The sequence below is a fragment of the Coenobita brevimanus genome, chromosome 23, assembly GCF_032717465.1.
Source record: "Coenobita brevimanus isolate Jiangsu-jjx chromosome 23, ASM3271746v2, whole genome shotgun sequence".
In the NCBI taxonomy this organism is placed as follows: Eukaryota; Metazoa; Arthropoda; class Malacostraca; order Decapoda; family Coenobitidae; genus Coenobita; species Coenobita brevimanus.
The window spans coordinates 4,109,896-4,132,476 of NC_136976.1; the positions used below are offsets into that span (position 1 = coordinate 4,109,896).

General features: G+C 41.0%; 2 protein-coding genes across 4 annotated transcripts in view; one reads left to right on the forward strand and one right to left on the reverse strand.

Annotated features, from left to right (window-relative positions):
- The window catches only part of spen (spen family transcriptional repressor split ends), a 183,586-nt gene extending 175,119 nt beyond the window's left edge, over positions 1-8,467 (reverse strand). Inside the window, exon 1 of the mRNA XM_080266962.1 lies at positions 8,304-8,467. Within this exon, the coding sequence (XP_080123088.1) occupies positions 8,304-8,386 (83 nt within the window). The 5' untranslated portion in view covers positions 8,387-8,467. The remainder of the gene's footprint in view (positions 1-8,303) is intronic.
- Positions 8,468-8,909: 442 nt separating this feature from the next.
- LOC145392833 (tRNA (guanine-N(7)-)-methyltransferase) lies at positions 8,910-21,234 on the forward strand. Of its 3 annotated transcripts, XM_080267117.1 has the most exons (7): positions 10,534-10,552; positions 12,872-13,049; positions 14,278-14,393; positions 15,265-15,458; positions 17,310-17,423; positions 17,912-18,013; positions 20,846-21,234. In XM_080267117.1, exons 2-7 carry the CDS (start codon positions 12,973-12,975, stop codon positions 20,960-20,962), a joined length of 720 nt encoding a protein of 239 aa, XP_080123243.1. In that variant the 5' UTR covers positions 10,534-10,552; positions 12,872-12,972; the 3' UTR covers positions 20,963-21,234. The 3 variants fall into 3 exon arrangements, with proteins under 3 accessions (XP_080123244.1, XP_080123245.1, XP_080123243.1); XM_080267118.1 differs by lacking the exons at positions 10,534-10,552; positions 12,872-13,049 and adding an exon at positions 8,910-9,046; XM_080267119.1 differs by lacking the exon at positions 12,872-13,049 and having other exon boundaries at positions 10,519-10,552.
- The last annotated feature ends 1,347 nt before the right edge of the window (positions 21,235-22,581 follow it).

Below are 22,581 nucleotides of genomic sequence, written 5' to 3' on the forward strand. Positions count from 1 at the left end.
AGTACCGTACCTACCAACCAAACAAGCATCCCTAAAAAACAAACAAAATTAACCCTAACAACCAGACAAACAACCAAACGTAAACCTCTAATATTTAAACTAACATCTACGACAACCTAGCAAGCAAACGAAATCTAATATCTAAACCATCCTTCTAACATCACAGCATCAATTACCTAACATCCTAACAAGCCTCTAACAAGCAAACAAAACTAATATCTAACCATCTATCTAACATCCACAGTATCAATGACAACCTAGCTTGACCCTCTAACAAGCAAACAACCAAATCACATATCTAACAACAATCCTTCTAACAACCACAGCATCAATGACCTAATATCCTAACAGGCCTTTCTAACAAGCAAACCATATCTAACAATCCACCTAACATCCACAGCATCAATGACCTAACATCCTAACATGCACCTCTAACAAGCAAACCATATACAATATCTAACAATAATCCTTCTAACATCCACAGCATCAATGACCTAACATCCTAACAGGCCTAACAAGCAAACCATATCTAACAATCCATCTAACATCCACAGCATCAATGACCTAACATCCTAACAGGCCTCTCTAACAAGTAAACAACCAAATCACATATCTAACAACAATCCTTCTAATAACAGCATCAATGACCTAACATCCTAACAGGCCTCTCTAACAAGCAAACAACCAAATCTAATATCTAACCATCCATCTAACATCCACAGTATCAATGACAACTTCCTAACAAGCTCTCTAAGAAACCAAATCTAACATCTAACCATCCATCTAACATCCACAGTATCAATGACAACCTAACACGCCTCCTAACCAGCAAACCAGATCTAATATCTAACCATCCATCTAACATCCACAGCATCAATGACCTAACATCCTAACAGGCCTCCCTAACAAGCAAACCAATTCTAACATCTAACCATACATCTAACATCCACAGCATCAATGACAACCCAACACGCCTCTCTAACAAGCAGCCTAACCACACGAAGACTAACAACCATAAAACAACCTAGCAGTGTCTAGTATTCTGTTTATGCTGGTTTGTTTTATCCATGTCTGTCACTCTCTCTCTCTCTCTCTCTCTCTCTCTCTCTCTCTCTCTCTCTCTCGCCATGTCTAAATCCACACTACCATGATTCTATATTAGCGTATGTATCTTCACTTGCCCTTCATTCACCATCCACTCATACAATCCATCATAACTTTCGTGGAAATAGTTGAGTAAAGCACATGGTTGGAATGGTGATAATGTAGTAGTAGTAGTAGCAGTAGTAGTAGTATTTAGGGTGGCTAACAGTACAGCAATAAGTCTTATCTAATACATATAACAAGAACAATAAAACGTAATCTTAAATTATATACCATTAACAGCTCACCACACACGAGAGAGAGAGAGAGATTACTAAACATTTGCTGTTGTCTTTCTGATATCACCTCGACACACGTGATTACCCACTCACTCTGTATTACCCTAAAACTCTGAAATTTAAAGCCCAGTCGTAACAAGGGGTCAGTACTTGAATAAAATGCTAGTCATGAAGAAGTGCTATGGAAAGGAGGCAGAGCGTATTATTCTACTATCGAGCTGTGTGAAACTTGCCATGACAATCTGGGCCGAAGTTAAATTAAAAAGAAAATAATCATGGAACGCTTTCAATGTTAATTTTCTCTTATTTTCCTATTAAAAGGTCAAGCACGTTGCCAGGGGTGGATGTGCTTGACAGCGTTAGGAGAAACACATTGGCGTGGTTTGGTCATGCACAGAGGATGGAGAGAAAGACTAACAAGGAGAGTGTATGTGAAGTGGTGGGGGGAAGAGGGAGAGGGAGACAGGATGAGATGGAGGCATGAGATGCTAGTTAGGATACGAACCCAAACCGTTGAGATCTGCACCTATTTCATACACTTTACGAAATCTGTGTGACTGGTTTAGATACAGTACATTTCAAAAACCTTTATGTGGATTATAAACTTTCAAATATGATAACATGATTTAAAAGTAAGTCTACAGTGAGTCTACAAGTCTACATCTCTACGCCAAACTTTACAACTTGAAATACTGTACGAAATGTTAGGAAATGTGGGTGACAGCGGTTTGCATACTTAACGGCATTTTAACAGCATGAAGGTGTATTATAAATTTTCATATCACGTGTTTGGAATATTCAGAAGTATAAGCAAATTACTTTCCGGCTAACTGGTGAAATTAACCATCACATTTAAACCAACTGGTACGTGAAAAAAGAGTACGGCGGTATTTTACCTCAAAAGGTGTTATTTGCAAATTTATAAGGTCACTTACCCTCGACATCTCGAGCACACACACACAGCCTACACACACAGCTGGCCAATACAATATATCGTACATCGGCAACAACTGGAGTGCAGGCACTCGTAATGTTGGTTCAACTGTGGTGTTTCTTTTATTCCAGCAGTAAATTAACAACCCACTCAAATAAAAAAAAATTAAGATCTTTTATCAGAAAAAAAAAAAGCCTAAAGTATATATTTGATTCTTGGTGCAATGATGTACACCAAATATTTGGTAGCCTATATACACAATAATATCGATCTATGTACTTCAACCACATACTTATTACCGTATACACTGGTTTGAAAGTGACATTCAGCTGGTGTATCAAAGGTAATAGTATTTTCAACAAAATTCTGCAGTAACCTAGCATTCATACTGCTAGCAATACGGTACGAGCACAAGATAAAATTTTAATGCATGAAACTGTTAGTAAAAGGAATCTTACTACATGTGGTAGGTAGTACGAGTAATTTTTGTACACGAGGTAGGAAAAGCAAGACCTTTTAGTACATGTGGTAGGTAATACAAGAAATTTTAGTACAAAAGGTAGGTAACAATCTTAATACATGACGTACGTACGGTAAGTAACAAGTAATTTTAGTACAAGAGGTAGGTAACAATCTTAACAAGAGGTACAGTACGTAACAGAAGTAATTTTTGTACAAAAGGTAGGAAACAATCTTAACACATGAGGTACGGTACGTAATACAAGTAATCTTAACACATGTGGTAGATAACAGAGGAAATGTTAGTACATGTGGTAGGTATCAGATGTTTTCAGTACATGTGGAGGTACAAAAGAGATGAAATTTTAGTTAATGTTGTGGGTAATACAGGAAATAATTGCTGTACATGAGGTAGGGGAATATTCCAATTCTTATGTTACACGGGATGCAGGGCAAATATGGAGTATGCCCAACTGTCAACCGCTTTCACAAGGCATAGGACGTGGCCTGTGCTTTCACTCCACCCCACGCACTGCTTTCACCCTTCTCGCTCTCTCTCTCTCTCTCACAGCTACCCTCTCTTTTTCTTACACACAAGCCTACAGTAAACACAGCCATCCCCCCTCCCTCTCACAAATGCACAACTACTCTCGCTCCCCTCAATATACAAGTACCGGTATATACTACACACAAACTTATAAGTACACACACACACACACACACACACACACACCTACATGCATTCCCAAGCATCTTTCGTCACCCGCTCTCTCTCTCTCTCTCTCTCTCTCTCTCTCTCTCTCTCTCAGCCTCCTTGCTTTGTCAAAATAGGCTAGGCTATACACCCAGTCAGTCTCATCTACAATTTACTTAAACCACTAATTCCCTAATACTGCTAAATAAATAAATAATAATAATAGTAATATAATAACAATAATAATAGTAATATAATAATAATAATAATAATAATAGAATCTTTTCGCCTGTTTCACATTGCAAACAGGCTATATACAACTACTGCCTGAGAGAGAGAGAGAGAGAGAGAGAAACAACGGAAGCCAAGGTGAACAACAGAAAACTCAGCCTTCCAAACTGTTATCTGTGAAGGTGATACATAGTCAGTAGTACACACACACACACACACACACACACACACACACACACGAACTAAACACTACTAGGGTACATGCAGTTCCTGGCAGTTGTACACACGATACTATCACTCGTCTAGACAGCCACAAGCAGACTACATATTTAACACACTAATCACTAGTAGGTTAAATGCAGTAACGGTACACGACAAACACACACACACACACACACACACACACACACACACACACAGGCTACCCCAAACATACGTCCCTACTCAGTAACAATCCCTCCCCCAACGCCACATCATCCTAACACTTCTCTCCTCCTTTGTTCCTCCACTTTACTGGTCCTTCTCTCCCGTCCACTTCCACGACACTACGAGGTCGGTTGCCATGGAAACGTAGCACTATATAGGAATGATCGTTAGTTGTCAATTTTCAAGTACAGTCACGTATATGGAATGCTAATACTGATGGATTTGGCTACATATTATATATGGTAGGTAAATGTATAATCATCAGAGAGAGAGACAGACAGACAGACAAATTAACTCGACCTATTTCGAAATTAAAGCACCAAACTTTTAAAGGCTGAGAGAGAGAGAGAGAGAGAGAGAGAGAGAGAGAGAGAGAAACAGACAGACAGACAGAGAAATTAACTCGACCTATTTCGAAATTAAAGCACCAAACTTTTAAAGGTTGAGAGAGAGAGAGAGAGAGAGAGAGAGAGAGAGAGAGAGAATTAACTCGACCTATTTCGAAATAAAAGCACCAAACTTTTTAAAGGCTGAAAGAGAGAAAATTAACTCGACCTATTTCGAAATTACAGCATCAAACTTTTTAAAGGTTGAAAGAGAGAGAGAGAGAGAGAGAGAGGGAGAGGGAGGGAGGGAGTAAAAACCCTATGGTACTTCGAAAATCAAGACCACCTCTCAAAAAGCCTGGCGATATTAGTAAACAATCTAGGAACCAATATCTGATCATTCATAGACACCTAGAGATAACAGTACATACACTAGCTACTCCGGTATACTGTATGCGCAAATATTCGAGTGCCATACCGTTCATTCATACAGAGGAAATAGGAAATACGATACGCAAATTCCAATATGAACGAGATAACTAGCAAAGGAAGTTTAATTCATTCAAGTCACAAGTTTCCGTCTGATTGGCTCTGCGATGGATACAGAACAATAATTTAACCGTTCTGGAAATTCAAAATAGGTTGGGTAACGGTTTTGAAAAGCATGGGAGGGGAATGATCGGTTAGCGGTTGTAAACAAAAAAACAAAAAAAACTGCATCGTATAACAAAAAAATAAATAAATAAATAAAAAGAACTGTTTATTATCCACGCCACCTCACAAAATACCTGCAATTTGGTGCATGTTTTTTGGCTTTCCTTCCCCTGTTCATCTTTTATAAAATAAAGATGCAGCGTCCTGTCGAAATGATAACGCCAAAGGGAACGTAGAATCATCTTATACATCATAAATACCGGTAGGTTTAGTATGCGACCGATTTGACTTAGTATGCAACCGATTTAGCTTAGTATGCAACCGATATAGCTTAGTATGCAACCGATTTGGCTTTGCATGCAACCGATTTGGCTTTGCATGCAACCGATTTGGCTTTGCATGCAACCGATTTGGCTTAGCATGCAACCGATTTGGCTTAGCATGCAACCGATTTGGCTTAGTATGCAACCGATTTGGCTTTGCATGCAACCGATTTGGCTTTGCATGCAACCGACTTAGCTTTGCATGCAACCGACTTAGCTTTGCGTGCAACCGACTTAGCTTTGCATGCAACTGATTTAATTTGGCATGCAACCGACAGCTTTACATGCAACCAATTTAATTTAGCATGCAACCGATTTGGCTTACTATGCAACCGATTTGGCTTAGTATGCAACCGATTTAGCTTAGAAATGCATACAGGCAATGTAAATAAGTTCCAAGGCAACGGCTTTTATATCATAATAGACGAGACACGGCACGCTTGGACAGAGATACGACTGACAGGATAGACTTAAGGGGTAACAGATGGGATATATCAGGGGTTATGGTTACAAGAGTTGGATTTAAGGGCAATCGATGGAGTAGATTCGAGGGAAGTAGTTGGGATAGAATACATGGGCAATAAATGGGACAAACTTATGGGCAAGACAGATGGGATAGATTTAGGGGAAAGACAGATGGGATAAATTTAAAGGCAACAGATAGAAGGGATAGATTTAGGGGCAACAGATAGATGGGACAGATTTAAGGGCAATAGATAGGTGGGACAGATTTAAGGGCAATAGATAGGTGGGACAGATTTAGGGGAAAGACATATGAGATAGATTTAAAGGCAACAGATAGAAGGGATAGATTTAGGGGCAATAAGTAGGTGGGATACATTAAGAGGCAACAGATAGATGGGATAGATTTAAGGGCAACAGATAGATGGGATAGATTTAAGGGCAAGATAGATGGGATAGATTTAAAAGCAGCAGATAGAAGGGATAGATTTAAGGGCAATAGATGTGGGACAGATTTAGGGGAAAGACAGATGGGATAGATTTAAAGGCAACAGATAGAAGGGATAGATTTAGGGGCAATGGATAGATGGGATAAATTTAGGGGCAACAGATAGATGGGATAGATTTAACAGCAATGGCTAGATAGATGGGACAGATTTAGGGGCAAGACAAATGGGTGACAGATAGACAGGACAGATTTAGGGGCAAGATAGATGAGAGATTTGGGGGCAACAGAAGGGATAGATCTAGGGGCAATAAAAAGGATAGATCTAGGGGCAATAGAAGGGATAGATCTTGGAATAGAAGGGATAGATCTAGGGGCAATAGAAGGGATAGATTTAGGGGCAATAGAAAGGATAGATCTAGGGGCAATAGAAGGGATAGATCTAGGGGCAATAGAAGGGATAGATCTAGGGACAATAGAAGGGATAGATCTAGGGACAATAGAAGGGATAGATCTAGGGACAATAGAAGGGATAGATTCAGGGGCAATAAAAGGGATAGATTCAGGGGCAATAGAAGGGATAGATTTAGGGGCAATAGAAGGGATAGATTTAGGGGCAATAGAAGGGATAGATTTAGGGGCAACAAAGGATAGATTTAGGGGCAATAGAAGGGATAGATTTAGGGGCAATAAAAGGGATAGATTTAAGGGTACCGGTAACAATAACTGTGAGGGTCAGATGTGAATCGAGTACCGGTAATGACATTCAGAAGACTGAGGTAAATATACGGGCAACGTTCTTAAAGTATGAACTAAATTTCTTATAAATGTAGGTCTACACAGACTTCCTGATGACACACCCCTTCAGGATGTGTGGAATACTTACAGCTCAAGTCTTGCTGCCACCAAGGTATTTATTAAGTTTAAAGAGCTCCTTCCCTTCCCATCAGCAAAGGCACAAACTCTTCCAATGCAAATTTTCCCTCTTAGCCTTTGCAATATGAAGAGCAGGTTTCCGCCCGATAAAATACTAGTACATAAATACAGTATGACGAACACTTGAATAGATAATTACCAGCATTTTGTGTACATATATATAATATACTGTATATAATGAAAATATACATATATATATATACATACAGTATATATAATAAAAATATACATATATATAAATGAAAATATACAAGCTATTATATTATGTTGCAGAGCCGGCAAGGTGAGGTAGAGGTTACCGTACTTACCCTGGTCTGCTGAACTACAAGCAGGCACGTCACCACTTTACCACCACCATCACCACCACCACCACCACACGCACCACACATTGACCTGTAATCACCTGCAATCACCATCACCACTAACTTCCCGCAATTACCCAATAACTGACCTGGAAGCACCGGTAAATGGCCCAAAATGACTCGGTAACTGACCATGTACTAATTCGGTAATCAATCAGGATTCACCGGTAACTCGCCAGGAAGTACTGGGGAACTGACCCAGTATTACCACAAAACAGATCAATTAACAACCACCCAGTACTTCTAGCAATTCCCAGGGACTGGCCAGATATTCCCTTGAAACAACTCTGGAATCACTGGGAACTGGACAGGTGTCGCCCCGGGAATGACCTGGAATCACTGGGAATGAACCAGGAATCGCCGGGAACTGACCACATATCCGCACACATCCCACCATGGACCAGTGAGGCTTGAGTATTACCAGGAATTAACCGGGTGTAGGTTTTGGAATGAACACTTTGCTAAAGACGGTCGCTGGTTAATATTTTTCACTAATATGGTTAACTCGTGTGGCCATAGTAACCGGCATTATTAGTGAAAGGCCGACCTATGCTATGTACACTAGGCTGCTCACACACACACACGCACGCACAGGCACCAAAATGGCGGTCCTGCACGATCCCAGTGGCACCACATAGAAATTTGGACTCCATAACACGCCTCACGTACCGTTTGAAATGTTCCTTAATTCGCTCTTCGCTTATGTTCTCGGGTAAATTTCCTACCCAGAGATGCCGAGTCTCTCTCACCATCTTGCTCCAACGTGCACATGGGGATGTATCGAGTTATCTCACTCCATATTGAAGCACTCTTGTAAATCCTCTCATGGCAAACTGCGAAATCCTCACTCCACAACGGTCAAAGTAAGACTGATGTCGAGCTCTCCCTGATGACGTCCTAACTGGGCTCTGCTAAGCTCAGCGACGAGCATCACCCGGGCAAACTGGGCGGGGAAAGAGAAAATGGAGGTGGAAGTGAGTCTATCGTCCTAAAGGCTCGAAGAGTAGTGTAGGCGGACAGCGGATAGAATTATATTCATTATTACTGAAACACCACTCATCTTACAATCAATCAGACTACCGATGTATTACTAGAGTCATGATATAGACATATCGGCAAGCGTCTCTTAATAGAAAAATTGTGTTGATTTCTAGTACACAATGATAATGAAAGTAAAATTTGGCATTGGATATTTTAATGTACTAAAACGAGTTTATCCGATGGTGGCGGCACAGGTAAGCCCTTCTCCCAGCCTGTTTCGATCTACCTTCCGACGGGAGTAGACCGTTGGTGTTCACTCAGCTCGTGCAATTATACTATCTGGAATATTATATATTTCATATTGAAAACGATACCATACGAGCATCATTTATACGTACACATGATATTGAGTGTGAAGTTTGTATGCTCAGGTATCGTAAATGTCCAATATACCACACATCCCCCTGGCACTGTGTGGCAATCAATAGTTGTGGGTATTACTCGAGTTTCACCCAGAGACGGAATTCCGGGAGTTTGATTTTGCCATTCGATTAAACCAACCATTCTAAGGCTCTTATTAAAACTGGGGGCGAAGGTGTGGACAAAACCCATTGTGGGCGATGATAGTAACCATTCTGCATTGTTACTGACTGATGTGGGATACGGGATGATGGCTCAGTAACTAAACTATAGGTGTTCCATAAATGATCATTAAAAAGTAGGGTCATACATACACCTCTGTGCACTCAGTTTTGATTGTAGGGCGTTTAAGGCACTTTGTTCAATGGTTTTTGACCAGCATCCAGAATCGACCGTTCATATGTAGCCTATAAATCTCACCAATGCGCAATTTGAAACGCCATAGAAGAAAAGTGTCTTGGAATGGTTATCAACTGGCAAGAACAAAATACCGGAAGTCTGTAGTGGGCTGAAACGGATTTTACCTGGGACAAAACTAGACCCTTTTTACTCCAACTTGGCCTAAAACTGCGGTCTCCATGAGCAACAGGAACAAGAGATCAATACGAGAATATGATGCTAGCTACGAAGAAGTGCCATGGAAAGGATGTAGAGGAGTAGCATTGCCTTTTTCTGCTACTGACCTGCGTGATATAAGCAGCAAAAGGACGAAAAGCTGGCCCAAGTTAGAGTAAAAACAGTATAGCAGCATATTAGGAGATTTTGCTTAATGTTAGCAGTGATAATAAAGTTAAATAAAGCTCTTCCACATACCCTTGTGTTATTTTCACGAATTATGTTCTGTGATAGTGAGGATTGAGTGGATATAAATGATCTTGGTTATCCGTAAATGAAGGATGTTGGTCAGCCATTACACGGTAGCCCAGTTCTGTTGGTGTTTGTGTTGTATTTAAACGTACGCCAGACGATTTTATTCAGCTTAGTGAGTCCGAATATTCACTTTACAATAGAGACGTTACATTTTTGCTGACACCAAATTTATTTGTCTGGAAGTGATCTCAGAGGATTGAAAATGTTGATTCAATAGCTGGAAGTCTGACTGATGTAGCGTGTAAGATGATCCAAGGATTTTAAAGTAGTTAAACCTTAAAATGTGCGGGTTGTCGTTTTCTGTTGTTTAGACCTACGCCACGTCTGCAGCCTCACACCCTACAAGGTCATTTTTGGCCAGTTCCAAGGAGGGATGATTGCTTCAGGAGATTGGTTAACAAGAATTTCCTCATCCCGCGGTGGCGTAATCGTACATAATAGAGGAATTATGCAGTCAGCCGGTCAGGATTAATGTTTGGCAAATTTGCTACGAAGATGAAAGTCATTAAAACACAACACGTCCTTAAAACTGTTGTCATAGTCTGAAACATTTGAGACGGACTTTTGGCGTTGCCAGTGTTCTTCGAGGGAGAAAAGGCTGATGCAGAGGAAAGACAAAGCAACGTGCTGTGTCCATGACTGAAATAGTTATGTATCTGGTATTACATTTGTGTCTGTAATGATGTGGTTGGACGAGTGAAGTATGTGCTATCCAATGTTTATTATGAATGAAAAATTTAATACTTCGAAGGTGAGGTGGCACGTCGGTACCAGCTCATGGCACTGAAATCATCACAATCGTTAAACAAAGCCAAATCAGTATTTAAATTGTTATTAAGCGGGCATTTGTGTTAAACGGGTAGAAAATAAAATATGAAGTAAACGCGCATTTAAAGAAAAGGTGAACTCTGGCTGCAGGGGTGATGTGGCACCGCTGTACCAGCCTCGTGACCTCGAGATTACATTGTTGCAATATACACCAATATAATTAATTCAGACTTAGGTTTGAAGAATAATATATAATTATATATTTGTGACGAATAATGTATGGAGTGATATGCGAGGTAGCCAGTCTGTCGTAAAAGAAAAGCCAAATGCATTGGTGATGTGGCACATCTGTAACGGGTGATGGCCATAAAATTACCATATTAACAGGTTCAGTTGTGACAGTACTTATAGAGTGTTTATTAGCAATTGGAAATTGAGATGGAAAATTATTCATGAAGTCGCTAGGATTCGTGTAGAAAAAAATTAGTACAGAGACGTGGCAACGCAAATTGTGCCTTGACAATTTCCTCAACTAAATTTTCATAATAAATCTGCAGTGTATCATCAACTTGGTATTTATGAAGAAGACGAGATTAGATCAGTATAAGACAATATCCACTGCACTGTAGGAAAATAGGGAAAAGTGAAGAGATTGCGGAGATGTGGCACATATTTGGCCATTACTTATTTTAAATTCTATAATATCTGCAGTCTGTTTTTACTTTGGCATTTGTGACAACGATGCAACGTAAGGGAGAATAGTCTTTTTTTTCTTTTAGGTATAAATAAATAGAACGTGTGCCGAGGTAGATGTGGCACCACTGTATCACCCATGTCATGGAGATCACGTATACAGTTATTGGTACTTACATGGTTTGCTTGTTGCTAACTGAGATTTATGTAGAGTAGGATATACAACAGATTCTAGCAGTAGTCAATACTCAAGCATGATATCCAGGAACATGAATGGATGCTGAGTGGTGTAGCAAATGAGAAATAGGAGTAAGTTTGGACGTTATTCTAAGTAACGAACTCTACAATATGTCATCAAACTGATATTTGTAAAGATGATATGGAAAAATGATATATAGTACTTGAATAAGTTAAAGTAGAAAAGAACAAAAAAAAAAAAAATGCTGAGGGGGTGATGTGGCACCACTGTAATAGTCACTCGTTACTGTCTTGAAAAAGAAGCACCTCTGCTGTTTGTTGTTACACAAGCAGTTGTGAATAATAGTGTTTAGATGAGGTTGAAGAGGTATGTGTGTAGTAATTGATGCTCGTGTATGAAAAGTGAGCCCAGATGTGAGGAGTGATGTGGCACCACTGTATTACTCGAGAATTTTGTAGTTAATTAATATATTGGCATGGGTAAATTATATTAAGTAGAAGAGTCACAGATGAGGTTGAAGAATGACGAGTATTGTAGCCAAGGATCATAATATGAAAAGCAGGATTTGAGTGATGTGGCATCGCTGTACCAGACTGATGGCTTTGGGATTATCACATTCTTTACAAATTGTACTTTTTCATTTCGTTGTTGCATTGGCAGTTGTAAAATCACTCAGGTAAAATGTATATACAGTATGTACAATAGTAGCTAGTACTCGTGGTAGGCAACAGGAACTCTGAACAGCTGAAATGATGATAACTATATTATTACACAAGTAGCAAGTTGGGAAGTACTCAGTTTGGGCAGTTTTATGGCGTATATATATCAGTAGGAGGTAATTATTGTAGGGAATCATTATATTATCTTGCCGTATTAACTATTCCAGTGTTCACTTGAGTTTGGTTGCGAGGTGTTGGTAACTATGGGTGAGAGCACAGTGTTGAGGATAAAGGATTCTGTGCACAAAACAAGTTCATGAATACAACCCACAAACTCATGACTCCAAGATCGTCATAAAGTATACAGAAACTCATTTTTATAGTAATTGATAAGGCATTGAAAAGGTAAACGTTATGCCATGAAAGTGAAAGGAGAAAAGCTTATATACAAAAGGTGAACGCAAAGTAAGATAATGTGGCAACGCTGTACCAGACTCATGGCGGAAGATCATCGTAAAATTGGCAGAAAACTCTCATGGTCATGTTTGTCTTGTATTTTATTTCAGCTAGCGTGAGATAGTTTTAGCTGGTACCATATTAATATTCATGGTCGGAACGGTTTAGCAATGTATTCCACCAAACTCCAGATGATTATTTTCAGCGAGAGAGAGGAGGGGCCAGAGACTTCCTGTTACGTATGACGGTTTTATTTAGCTGAAAGTGAATTAAGGGATCTTAGAGTGCCAGTATGCCCAAGTTGCCTCAGAAGAAGTACTACAGACAGAGGGCCCATTCCAACCCCATAGCTGACCACAATTTTGATTAGTAAGTGTATCGTGAGTTCACCAAAAGCTTTCACCTGACACACTGCATGGTCACACAACTTGAATACCGACCGATACAGTACTATATGTCTCATGGTTGTTACATGAAATTCACTGTGCCATAGTTGTGAGATAGATTGAATCTCCATGGTTGCTAGTCAGTGTAACCCAGCAATCTGAATACACTTAGCCATAAATGTGATGATGTAGGATAAATCTTGATTGCTAGTCAGATTAACCTTCAATCTGAATGCACTTGGCCATTAACTGAGCAGAGAGGGGTTAGGGATCTGTCAGATCCGTCATGCTGTGTTAGTACAGAGTAAAAACTGTGTTTAACATGCATATCTCAAGCTCTTTTTACGTTCATGGTAACGTCTCTAAAGTACTTTTAATATTGATTTAATAGTTTACATGTAGCCCTCATTGTTACCCTTGTCTATTGTAGTAGTAGTCTAGGAACTGCCTAGCTTGGGCTGTCCAGCCTGCTGCACCTATTCTCCTTTCTTAGGCTATGTTCTTACAATTCTTGACATCATTGAAAATTCACCTTTTTTTTTTTTTAAATTTATCCCTTCTTCAGAGTATGAATCTGTTGCACATGACTATAAACCCCACAATCTGCATAGCCCACAGAACTGATTTTAAGTGTTGTGTGGGTACAGTAAAGTATTTGGTAATCTTCAAGGAGACCTGGGATCTACTTGTTTTGGAGTTTTCTTCAGTCCTGTGTCTTGACGTATCATTGCACTTCTTTATACCTTTGTGAAGTCTCTGAATCAGTTGAGGGGTAGACTTTGTGTGTGTGTGTGTGTGTGTGTGTAAATATTTAAGTCGTGCTCCCACATCTCGCTGAAGTATACCAGATATTTATTGTGGTGCAGATGGCAGTGGCTATAAAAAGTTAGTAAACCTTTTCTCCCAATTATGTCCTTGTAGTGAAGGAGTTAAGCTGATGATTGTTAGTGCAGATGATGATTGCCAGTTAACCCCAGTCTGGCCTTAATTACAGTAGTGGTGAGGGCGGGCTGGTGATTATGGGTGATGATGTTGATAATGATGATGATGATGACTAGCGACTTAACTTTGCAGCCCAGTATGACCTTAATAAGTACAGTAGTGTCAGGGTTAAGCAGATAATCGTAGGTAATAACAATAATAATAATAATAATAACAATGATAATAATAATGATAATGATAATGATACTAATACTGTAATAACATTGCAGCCCAGTATGTCCGGCTGCAATGGACTGGAGTGCCCATTATCCCAAGTATTTTCCTGGGGACGGCACAAGGAAGGTCGAGTTTGCTGACATCGGATGTGGATATGGAGGATTGCTGGGTTAGTAAATAAGGAGTGCCCTTTTTATTATACTCCACTTATTTTCACTTGAGGCTAAATTGTTGTCCTTTTGCAGCTTGTTTTGTGTAGTTCAGTAGCAGAAGAAGACAATACTAAGGCTCTACATCCTTTCCATAAGCACTTCTTTGTGATCAGTATCATAATGTGTTAATTTCATGTTCCACCTCAGCATTCAGGATGGAGAGGTATCAATTTTAGGCCAAGTTAAAGTGAAAAGAGTATAGCTGCCTCAGACCTTTTTTTATTAACACTGTCAGCCTCATCTCATAACACAGAAAACTTAGAAAATCCCTTAGTATAGCCTCAACAAATGATAGATATCTGGGAGTGCATACTAAAGTGGCCAGTTTTCTGCAGTCCACTTGGTTCACATGCACAGCAACAACAACAACAGCATCCCCTTCAGTCTGTGTACTTGCTTTATGTATTGTACAGTACTTTGTATCACCAGGCATTTTGTCATTTGAGGAGAGACTTTTCATTTTGGATAGGTTAGATATGGCCTTGTTTATCCACTTCACTCCCTCCCTACCCCCAAGTGTGTATGTGAATGAGATGGAAGGGAAGAGGGGGAGGGTGGGACCAAGGATGAGATGGAGGGATGGAGTGAAGAGAGAGATGACGAGAGGGTGGGAGGGATGAGTTGGAGGAAGGGTAGGTAGACGACTTTAGGACAAAGCAACCTAGAACCAATTTATTTCTGGCCATCCTTAGGCTTATGGGTTTACAGTAAGGCATCTGACAGTAGATAGATAGAGAGATAGATAAACAAAAGAATCAAAACAGCTAGAAAATACGAAAAAGGACCACCCTTATTCAAGAAATTAATCTCCCTCCCTTTTTTCAACAGTGGCTCTCGCACAGCTGTTTCCCGAGACCCTAATGCTGGGGATGGAGATTAGGGTCAAGGTTTCGGACTTCGTGGTAGATCGTATCCGGAGTTTACGTGAGCAGAAATCGGATGCCCCAGGGGGGTACCAGAATATTGCCTGTGTACGAACTAACGCTATGAAGTATCTGCCTAACTATTTTGAAAAGGGTCAGGTGAGAAAAGGAGATAAATGTGTGTACAATATTTTATTATGTGTGTGACTAAAAATATGAGAATATGGAGAGAGAGAGAGAGAAAGAGAGAGATGAGCAGTGAGAGGGAGATGAACAGTTAAGGAGAGAGAGAGAGAGATGAGCAGAGAAAGAGAGAGAGGGAGACAAACAGTGAGAGGGGGATGAGCACAGAAGGAGAGAGAGAGGGAGGGAGACGAGCAGTGAGAGAGGGAGATGAGCAGAGAAGGAGGGAGAGAGAGAGGGAGGGAGACGAGCAGTGAGAGAGGGAGATGAGCAGAGAAGGAGGGAGAGAGAGAGGGAGGGAGACAAGCAGTGAGAGAGAGAGAGAGAGAGGGAGACAAGCAGTGAGAGAGGGAGAGGAGCAGAGGAGAGAGAGAGAGGGAGACTAGCAGTGAGAGAGGGAGAGGAGCAGAGAAGGAGTGAGAGAGACGAGCATTGAGAGAGAGGGAGATGAGCAGAGAAGGAGAGAGAGAAAGGGAGACGAGCAGTGAGAGACAGGGAGATGAGCAGAGAAGGAGAGGGAAAGAGAGAAATTCAGTTTGGTTGCTGATAATGGCTTGTGTTTCTGTATTCCTGTTTCTCCATTTCATCCACACCTTTGAGATAGTGGATGACAGATAATACTAATGGTAGTGAAAATAGAATGCTTAGAAGATAAAGTAGTGTTGGTGTGTTTATGTGTGTGTTCAGTACAGTACATCATCATTGCCGTCACTGTTCTCACTGCCTAAAAGATATGGATGAGATCAAAATGTAAGAAACATGTAACACAAAAACTGAAACTGTGAACAAATACAGGAAAAGGAAAACCCATTGCTGTAACAGAACCTCATGATATTTTCATGTTATTTATTATATTGTATCATAGTACTGTTCTTTCCAAGTGACCAGAATTCTCATCCGTTAGGTACTGTAATTGCTTTTTCAATCAGCTAAAGTATAGTACTCATAATATCCCATCCATAAAAGTATACAGGCCTGTACTGCATTACCGTATAACAATATGGGAGACTGTATAAGAAACAGAATGTAAAGGTGAGTGTAGGGAAGAGTAAAGTTATGGTGTCTGAGAGAAATGAAGTTATTGGATGTAGCTTACAGTGAGGTTGGATGATGAGGAAATGGAAAATATGAGTGCATATAAGTACTTGGGTTGTATGATGAGTCAGGATGGAAGTTTGGAGGGTGAAGTACTTGAAAGAGTACAACAAGGAAGAAAGGTTGCTGGTTCTTTGAAACAGTGATAACAAACAGGGGAGTGAGCATGGAAGTAAAAAAGTCGCTGCTTGACAGTATTGTGATACCAATTCTAATGTGTGGAAATAAAGCTTGGATCTTGTTGAAATGACACAAGTCAAGAGTGAGAGCAATAGACATGAGTTATCTGAGAGGAGCATGTGGAGTTACATGGAGAGGTAGACTTACATATGAGGAAGTGAAGGAGCGTTGTTGTGTGGATGTGGATGTGATAAACACATTGAGGTGGTTTAGTCATGTGGAGAGGATGGAGAGTGAGAGACTAACAAGGAGAGTGTATGTGAGTGAGGTGGAGAGGGAGGAGGAGGCCAAGTATGAGAGGAAGGGATGGAGTGGAGAGGTATATGAGGACGGGGTTGTGCGCTGGGAGCAGGGCAGTGAATTGGTGGGGGACAGGGCGACAAGGAGGCTATTTGTTTGTGGCCACCTTTTACGAGATTAAGGCATCAGGCAATAGATAGACGTAGATAGATATGCAGAACTGAGTACTGATAAAGAACTACTGACATACTGGGAAGCCCCTCAGGCAACAAGAATGTGTGTGTAATATCCAATTGTTTGTGTGTTTTGCAGCTGTCCAAAATGTTCTTCCTGTTCCCAGACCCGCACTTCAAGAAAGCCAAACACAAGTGGCGTATCATCAACTCTTCACTGCTGGCAGAATACGCATACGTCATACGAGAAGGGGTTGGTAATTTAATGTTATATTTGGACACTAATTCATGTAAGGTTACTTTTGTTACACCATTCTGTTTCACTGTCTGTGCTGGGCAGGATTGTCTTCCCTTTGTGGCACCTATATGACCAAGTGGCTCCTTTGCCAGGTTATGCAAACATTCATCTGTAACATGAACCCAGTGGACTGCAGTCTAAAGCTGCCATTCTCCACCAGTACACCTCCACCTTTCAGGGGATAGGGAGTTAGTTTAGGGACATTTTTTTTTATAACTACCGTATATAGTAAATCCATCTGGTCATGTCAGTGCCCTCACATGTAGGCATCCCTCTCCATCAACAGAGTGAGGAGTAAGTGTAAAGGAAGATAGTTGAAGGGTGTTTGTATAACAGGGCAGTAAAATCACCTGATCATGTTGGTGCTACTGCAAGAAGGCATCCCTCCACAGCACCAAAATAAGGAGTGCTGGTAACTATAATTATTGATGTTCCTTCTGCAGGGTTTGGTGTACACAGTGACAGACGTGAAGGACCTACATGACTGGATGGTCTACCACTTCACACAACACCCACTGTTCTCAAGAGTGGAGGATGAGAACCTGGTGGGTAGTGTCTGATGTAATGGCATTAGTAGTGGTAGCAGTAGTACTGATATTAGTAGTATAGACAGCAATCATTTATTCAACATCTAATCCTATGTTTCCCCATGAGGAGCATAGGAGCCTGGGGCTAGGCAAGTTGGTCCTGACATTTAAGATGAAAGTGACTAGTCTCACTTATCTGTAAGTGGCATTACTTGAGCAATAAACCCCAACCACCCCTTGAATAAAAACCAACACTGGCTCAGTCTGATTGGAGCACTTTCATTACCCACTAAACCACCAGGCACCATAACTTGGTTATGTGGTTATGGTTAGTGGGGGCTCTCACCATCCACTCAATGCAATGCTGCTCTCGGGTGTCTGCCCTTTGCTCTCCTACCTCCTATCCCTCCTTCCTCTTCTGTCTTTCTTTACTTCATTCTTTCCTCGTTCTTCTGCCTGCGGGTGACTTTACACTCCCTCTTTTGTCTTTCCTTCCATCATTCTTTTCTATTTCTTCTGCCTATGGGTGACTTTACATCGAGTGACAAGCCAAATGTTTCCTGTCCACCAGGAAACCATTTACTACGCTGGGTGGTAACCATATAACCAGATTATGGTGCCTGGTGGTTTAGTGGGTAATTGCAGCGCTCCAGTTGGTTGAGCCTGTGAAGGTTTATATCCAAGGGATGGTTGGGGTTATTGCTCACATAATGCCACTCAGGGATGAGTAAGTCTGGTCACTCTCATCTTAAATGTCAGGACCAACTTGCCTAGTCCTGGGCTGCTACGCTCCTCATGGGGCAACGTAGGATTGGATGATGAATGGATGGATGGTTACCACCCAGCATAGTAAATGGTTTCCTGGTGTGCAGGAAACCATTTGGCATGTCACTCAGTATTGAGTCACCTGTAGACAGAAGGAATAGGAAAGAAAGAAAGATAGAAGAGGAAGCAAGAGAGGAAAGGGCAGTCACCCAAGAGCAGCAGTACATAGAGTGAGTGGATGGTGAGTGCCCCAACCTACAGATAGCAAAGGAAATTAAACTTAATGGTTATAAGTTATTTTTACAGTATCTGTCTGGAGCTTATATCTTGTTCAGGCTCAGGCTTCCAAAGGCCACTGGATTTTTTTTTCTGTCATTGTAATGCCATCGGGGACACAGTTGGGCCTCATGCCTTTAGCCTCTTGAATTTGGAGACATATTCTTGAGTTTCTCGCAGTCTTCAGGTGATTTCATTCAGCTTGATCTACGCTCCTCAGGGGGCAACGTAGGATCGGACGATGGATGGATGAATGATCTAGAATTGATCATTATAACCTCCATTAACCCATCTCGCATGTGTTCTCTCCTAAATTAAATGAAGTCATCGGGGCATAGCGAGAATAATAATTTTTTCATCATCGTTTTCAGTTTTACTCCTGTTTCCATGTATATACAGGTTATGTCAGAATTCCGTTCCTGAGACGTGACGTAATTCGATTTTGATGTAGCTCAAGTTTCTGACTGCACATCGTACATTAATTCTTCAAGGGAGTGAGTTGGGGGGTGGGGACATGATGTGAAATAAGTGGGACAGGCAATGCAGGATGGACCAGACAAGAATATGATGAACTGAAGAAGGGAGAAGAGAGATAGGTGTGAGTGAAAAGGGGAGAAATGAAAGAAATTGAAGGGAAAAGGGACGATTGGGGAAAAAAAAAAAGGGAGAGGAGAGAGGAATGGAGAAGGGGGAGAGTATATTAAAGGGATGAGAAGGAAGAAGGGAAGGGAGGACAACAAAAAGGGGGGGGGTGTGGGAGGAAGCATGATGTGTGCGGTGAAGAGAAGGATAAACGGGTGTAGGAAGCTTGGAAAAGAAGGGAATAAAGGGAAGGGGAAAGAAGAGAGGAATGGGGAGGGGAACAAGTAATAGATGAGGGATTAAGGATTAGTTAGGAAATGGACTGAAAGGAAAAAGAATGAGGATGAGAGGGGGGATAATAGAGGGGGGAGTTAAGGAAGGAAACAGGAATGGGGAACCGGCAGGGGATGAACAAAGGAGGAGAGGAAATAAAGTAGAAGTGAGAAGAGAATAGAGTGGAAAGAGACATGTCGCGGCAGACAGCAACACTTTAAAAGCTGCACTCTGTGTTTATTTCTTCATTATTTTATTTTTTAAATTTCTTTGTAGCGGACTGTTGTAACCTCGAGATTGACACAAGTCGAGGGTGACAGAACCTGGGACCTTACTGTATGTCAGACAAGTTCATCTGATACACTCCTCTGTCTTGCTCGGTTCTGCACCAGCCTTTTTGGTAATGCTTTTAGATCCAAGGTCAGCATATACCACTTCATCCTCTGTCTTCATTGGGCCACCTTTCTGTCATGAGTCCCACAGCCCAAAAGAGTCTACACCTCCTCACCCAACTCCCCAGATCTGTCCTCTCAGCATGTTAAAACCTTCTCTCTCTTCTCCTTTCTGCTTCCCTCCTGATGCAGTCCACTCCTTTCCAAGTTGTATAAAAATCGTCTGCTGGTTGCAATAATAATATGAAAATACAACTAATTAGAGGTTTAATCAAATAATGATGAAGTAAATGTATGCCCTTCTCATCATCCCATCCTTAGATGGGAAAAAAGGCATCAATATGATGAGGTGGTCAGGATTTCGGGGGTTTAAATGGTGAGTGAATGTGTGTTTAGTCAGTTACAGTGTATAGGGCATCCTGCTGATTAGTTCTCCCTCTGTCTGGCTATTTCTTGCTTTCTGTACCCAGCCTCATCCTATCCTTTGGCGAGACACAGGGGTCAGGATGATGATGATGATGATGATAAAAAAGTTAAGTGTACGCCCCCTATCTCTGTACAGGAAGACGATCCAGTGATTGGGCAGCTATACGAGAGTTCAGAGGAGGGTCAGAAGGTTAGCAGGAACAGTGGGGAGAAATTCACTGCAGTCTTCTGTCGGGTGGCATCGGGAAGCTGATCTCAAGCCAGTGGGAGTGGCATTATGGCCTGTATCTCTAGTTGATCTTGGAAACTTCATAACAACCCTTCCCTTGTGATTTGTTCAGCACAGTATGCTTTTGTATGTCACTGATACAAACTGTATTAAGACAGTGGAAGTAACTTGAGAGAATTAAAGTGTAATACTGTATGCAAAATACAACACCAAGGAAGAGATGTTACAAGCCTCCTGTGCCAGCATGTGTACTGAAGTGAATGATGATGCTTAAAATAAATTTATTCTGTTATAAACAGATTGTTATTGACCTGTGTACAGTGAGGGACAAAAGTTTGGTTACTATTTCACACTTGTCTGCTAATACTTGGGGCATGCCCAACACTTTGATCCCTGATGCATCATATCAGGGAGAATTAACTATGGACAGAGAAGTATTACAATCTTCCTCCAGCTTATGATATTAGTCAATGGAGGAAATTATATATATATATATATATATATATATATATATAAAGGCATTATAGAGGGCAGACTGCTGTGGCTTGACCTATAAATGAAAACTACAAAGCCATGTTGACCTGCATTAAACCCTCATGCTGTTCTTGGCATTCCTTCTGGGCCAAGGCACTGTAGTTGGTTTGCTTTCACCTGAAAGAACTGGGCTACTTTACCAACTTCATTACTAAGTTACAGTTGCATGGAAGTTAGTTATGATGTATGAATGGGTCTTCACTTACTTGTGAAGCTGACATACCCTGAGTACCTGAAGGGTTTAGGATCTATGTCAGGTTAGAGCGACGTTCTATAACTCTTGAGGTTTTGGCAAGTACCGGTACTGTAAACATATACAGTATATATATATATATATATATATATATATATATATATATATATATATATATATATATATATATTATCATCCAAACCTTTCCCACCCTAGGGCAGGGTGAGGAATGGCAAGGTCCAGACAACCAAAGTTTGCCCCACAACCCCATTGGTACGCTCACAACCCCATTAGTACCCCCAAAACTCCCTTAGTACTCCCACAACCCTCTTAAAACCCCCACAACCATCCCAGGTGGCAGGGGGAAAAGGGCAAATTGTGGGAGGGAAAAGGGCGAGTTGTGGGGGAAATGGGTGAGTTGCGGGAGGAAAAGGGCGAGTTGTGGGGGGAAAAAAAGTGGGGAAAAGGGGGGAAAGGGTGAAAAAAGGCAGAAAGGGGGGGAAAGAATGAAAAAGGGGGAAGGAGTGAAAAAGGGGGAAAAGGGGAGGAAGGGGTGAGAAGGGGAAATGGGGTGTGCCAGGAGTAGGACACGGTCTGGTGGATGGGGAAAGAGGTCGAGCTTCGCCAGGACACCTCATTTCCTCTTATCTCTTTAACTCACTTTTTATAAGCTAAAGTCATATTGTATTCTTGTTCTTTCCTGAGAGACATAAGCCATGCAACTTTTTTTTTTTTTTTGGGGGGGGGGTCTTTTCTGATGACTATTCACCTTACGATACAAGTAGGTTTTTCAAACGCAAGGTACTAGATCCTCGCCTTTTGCATATTATTTATTTTTTGGAGTGTGTATTAAAATAAGACTTGACTTCTCTGCATGGAAGTCATACGATAAAAGAAGAAGGCTGTTTTTGGCCTG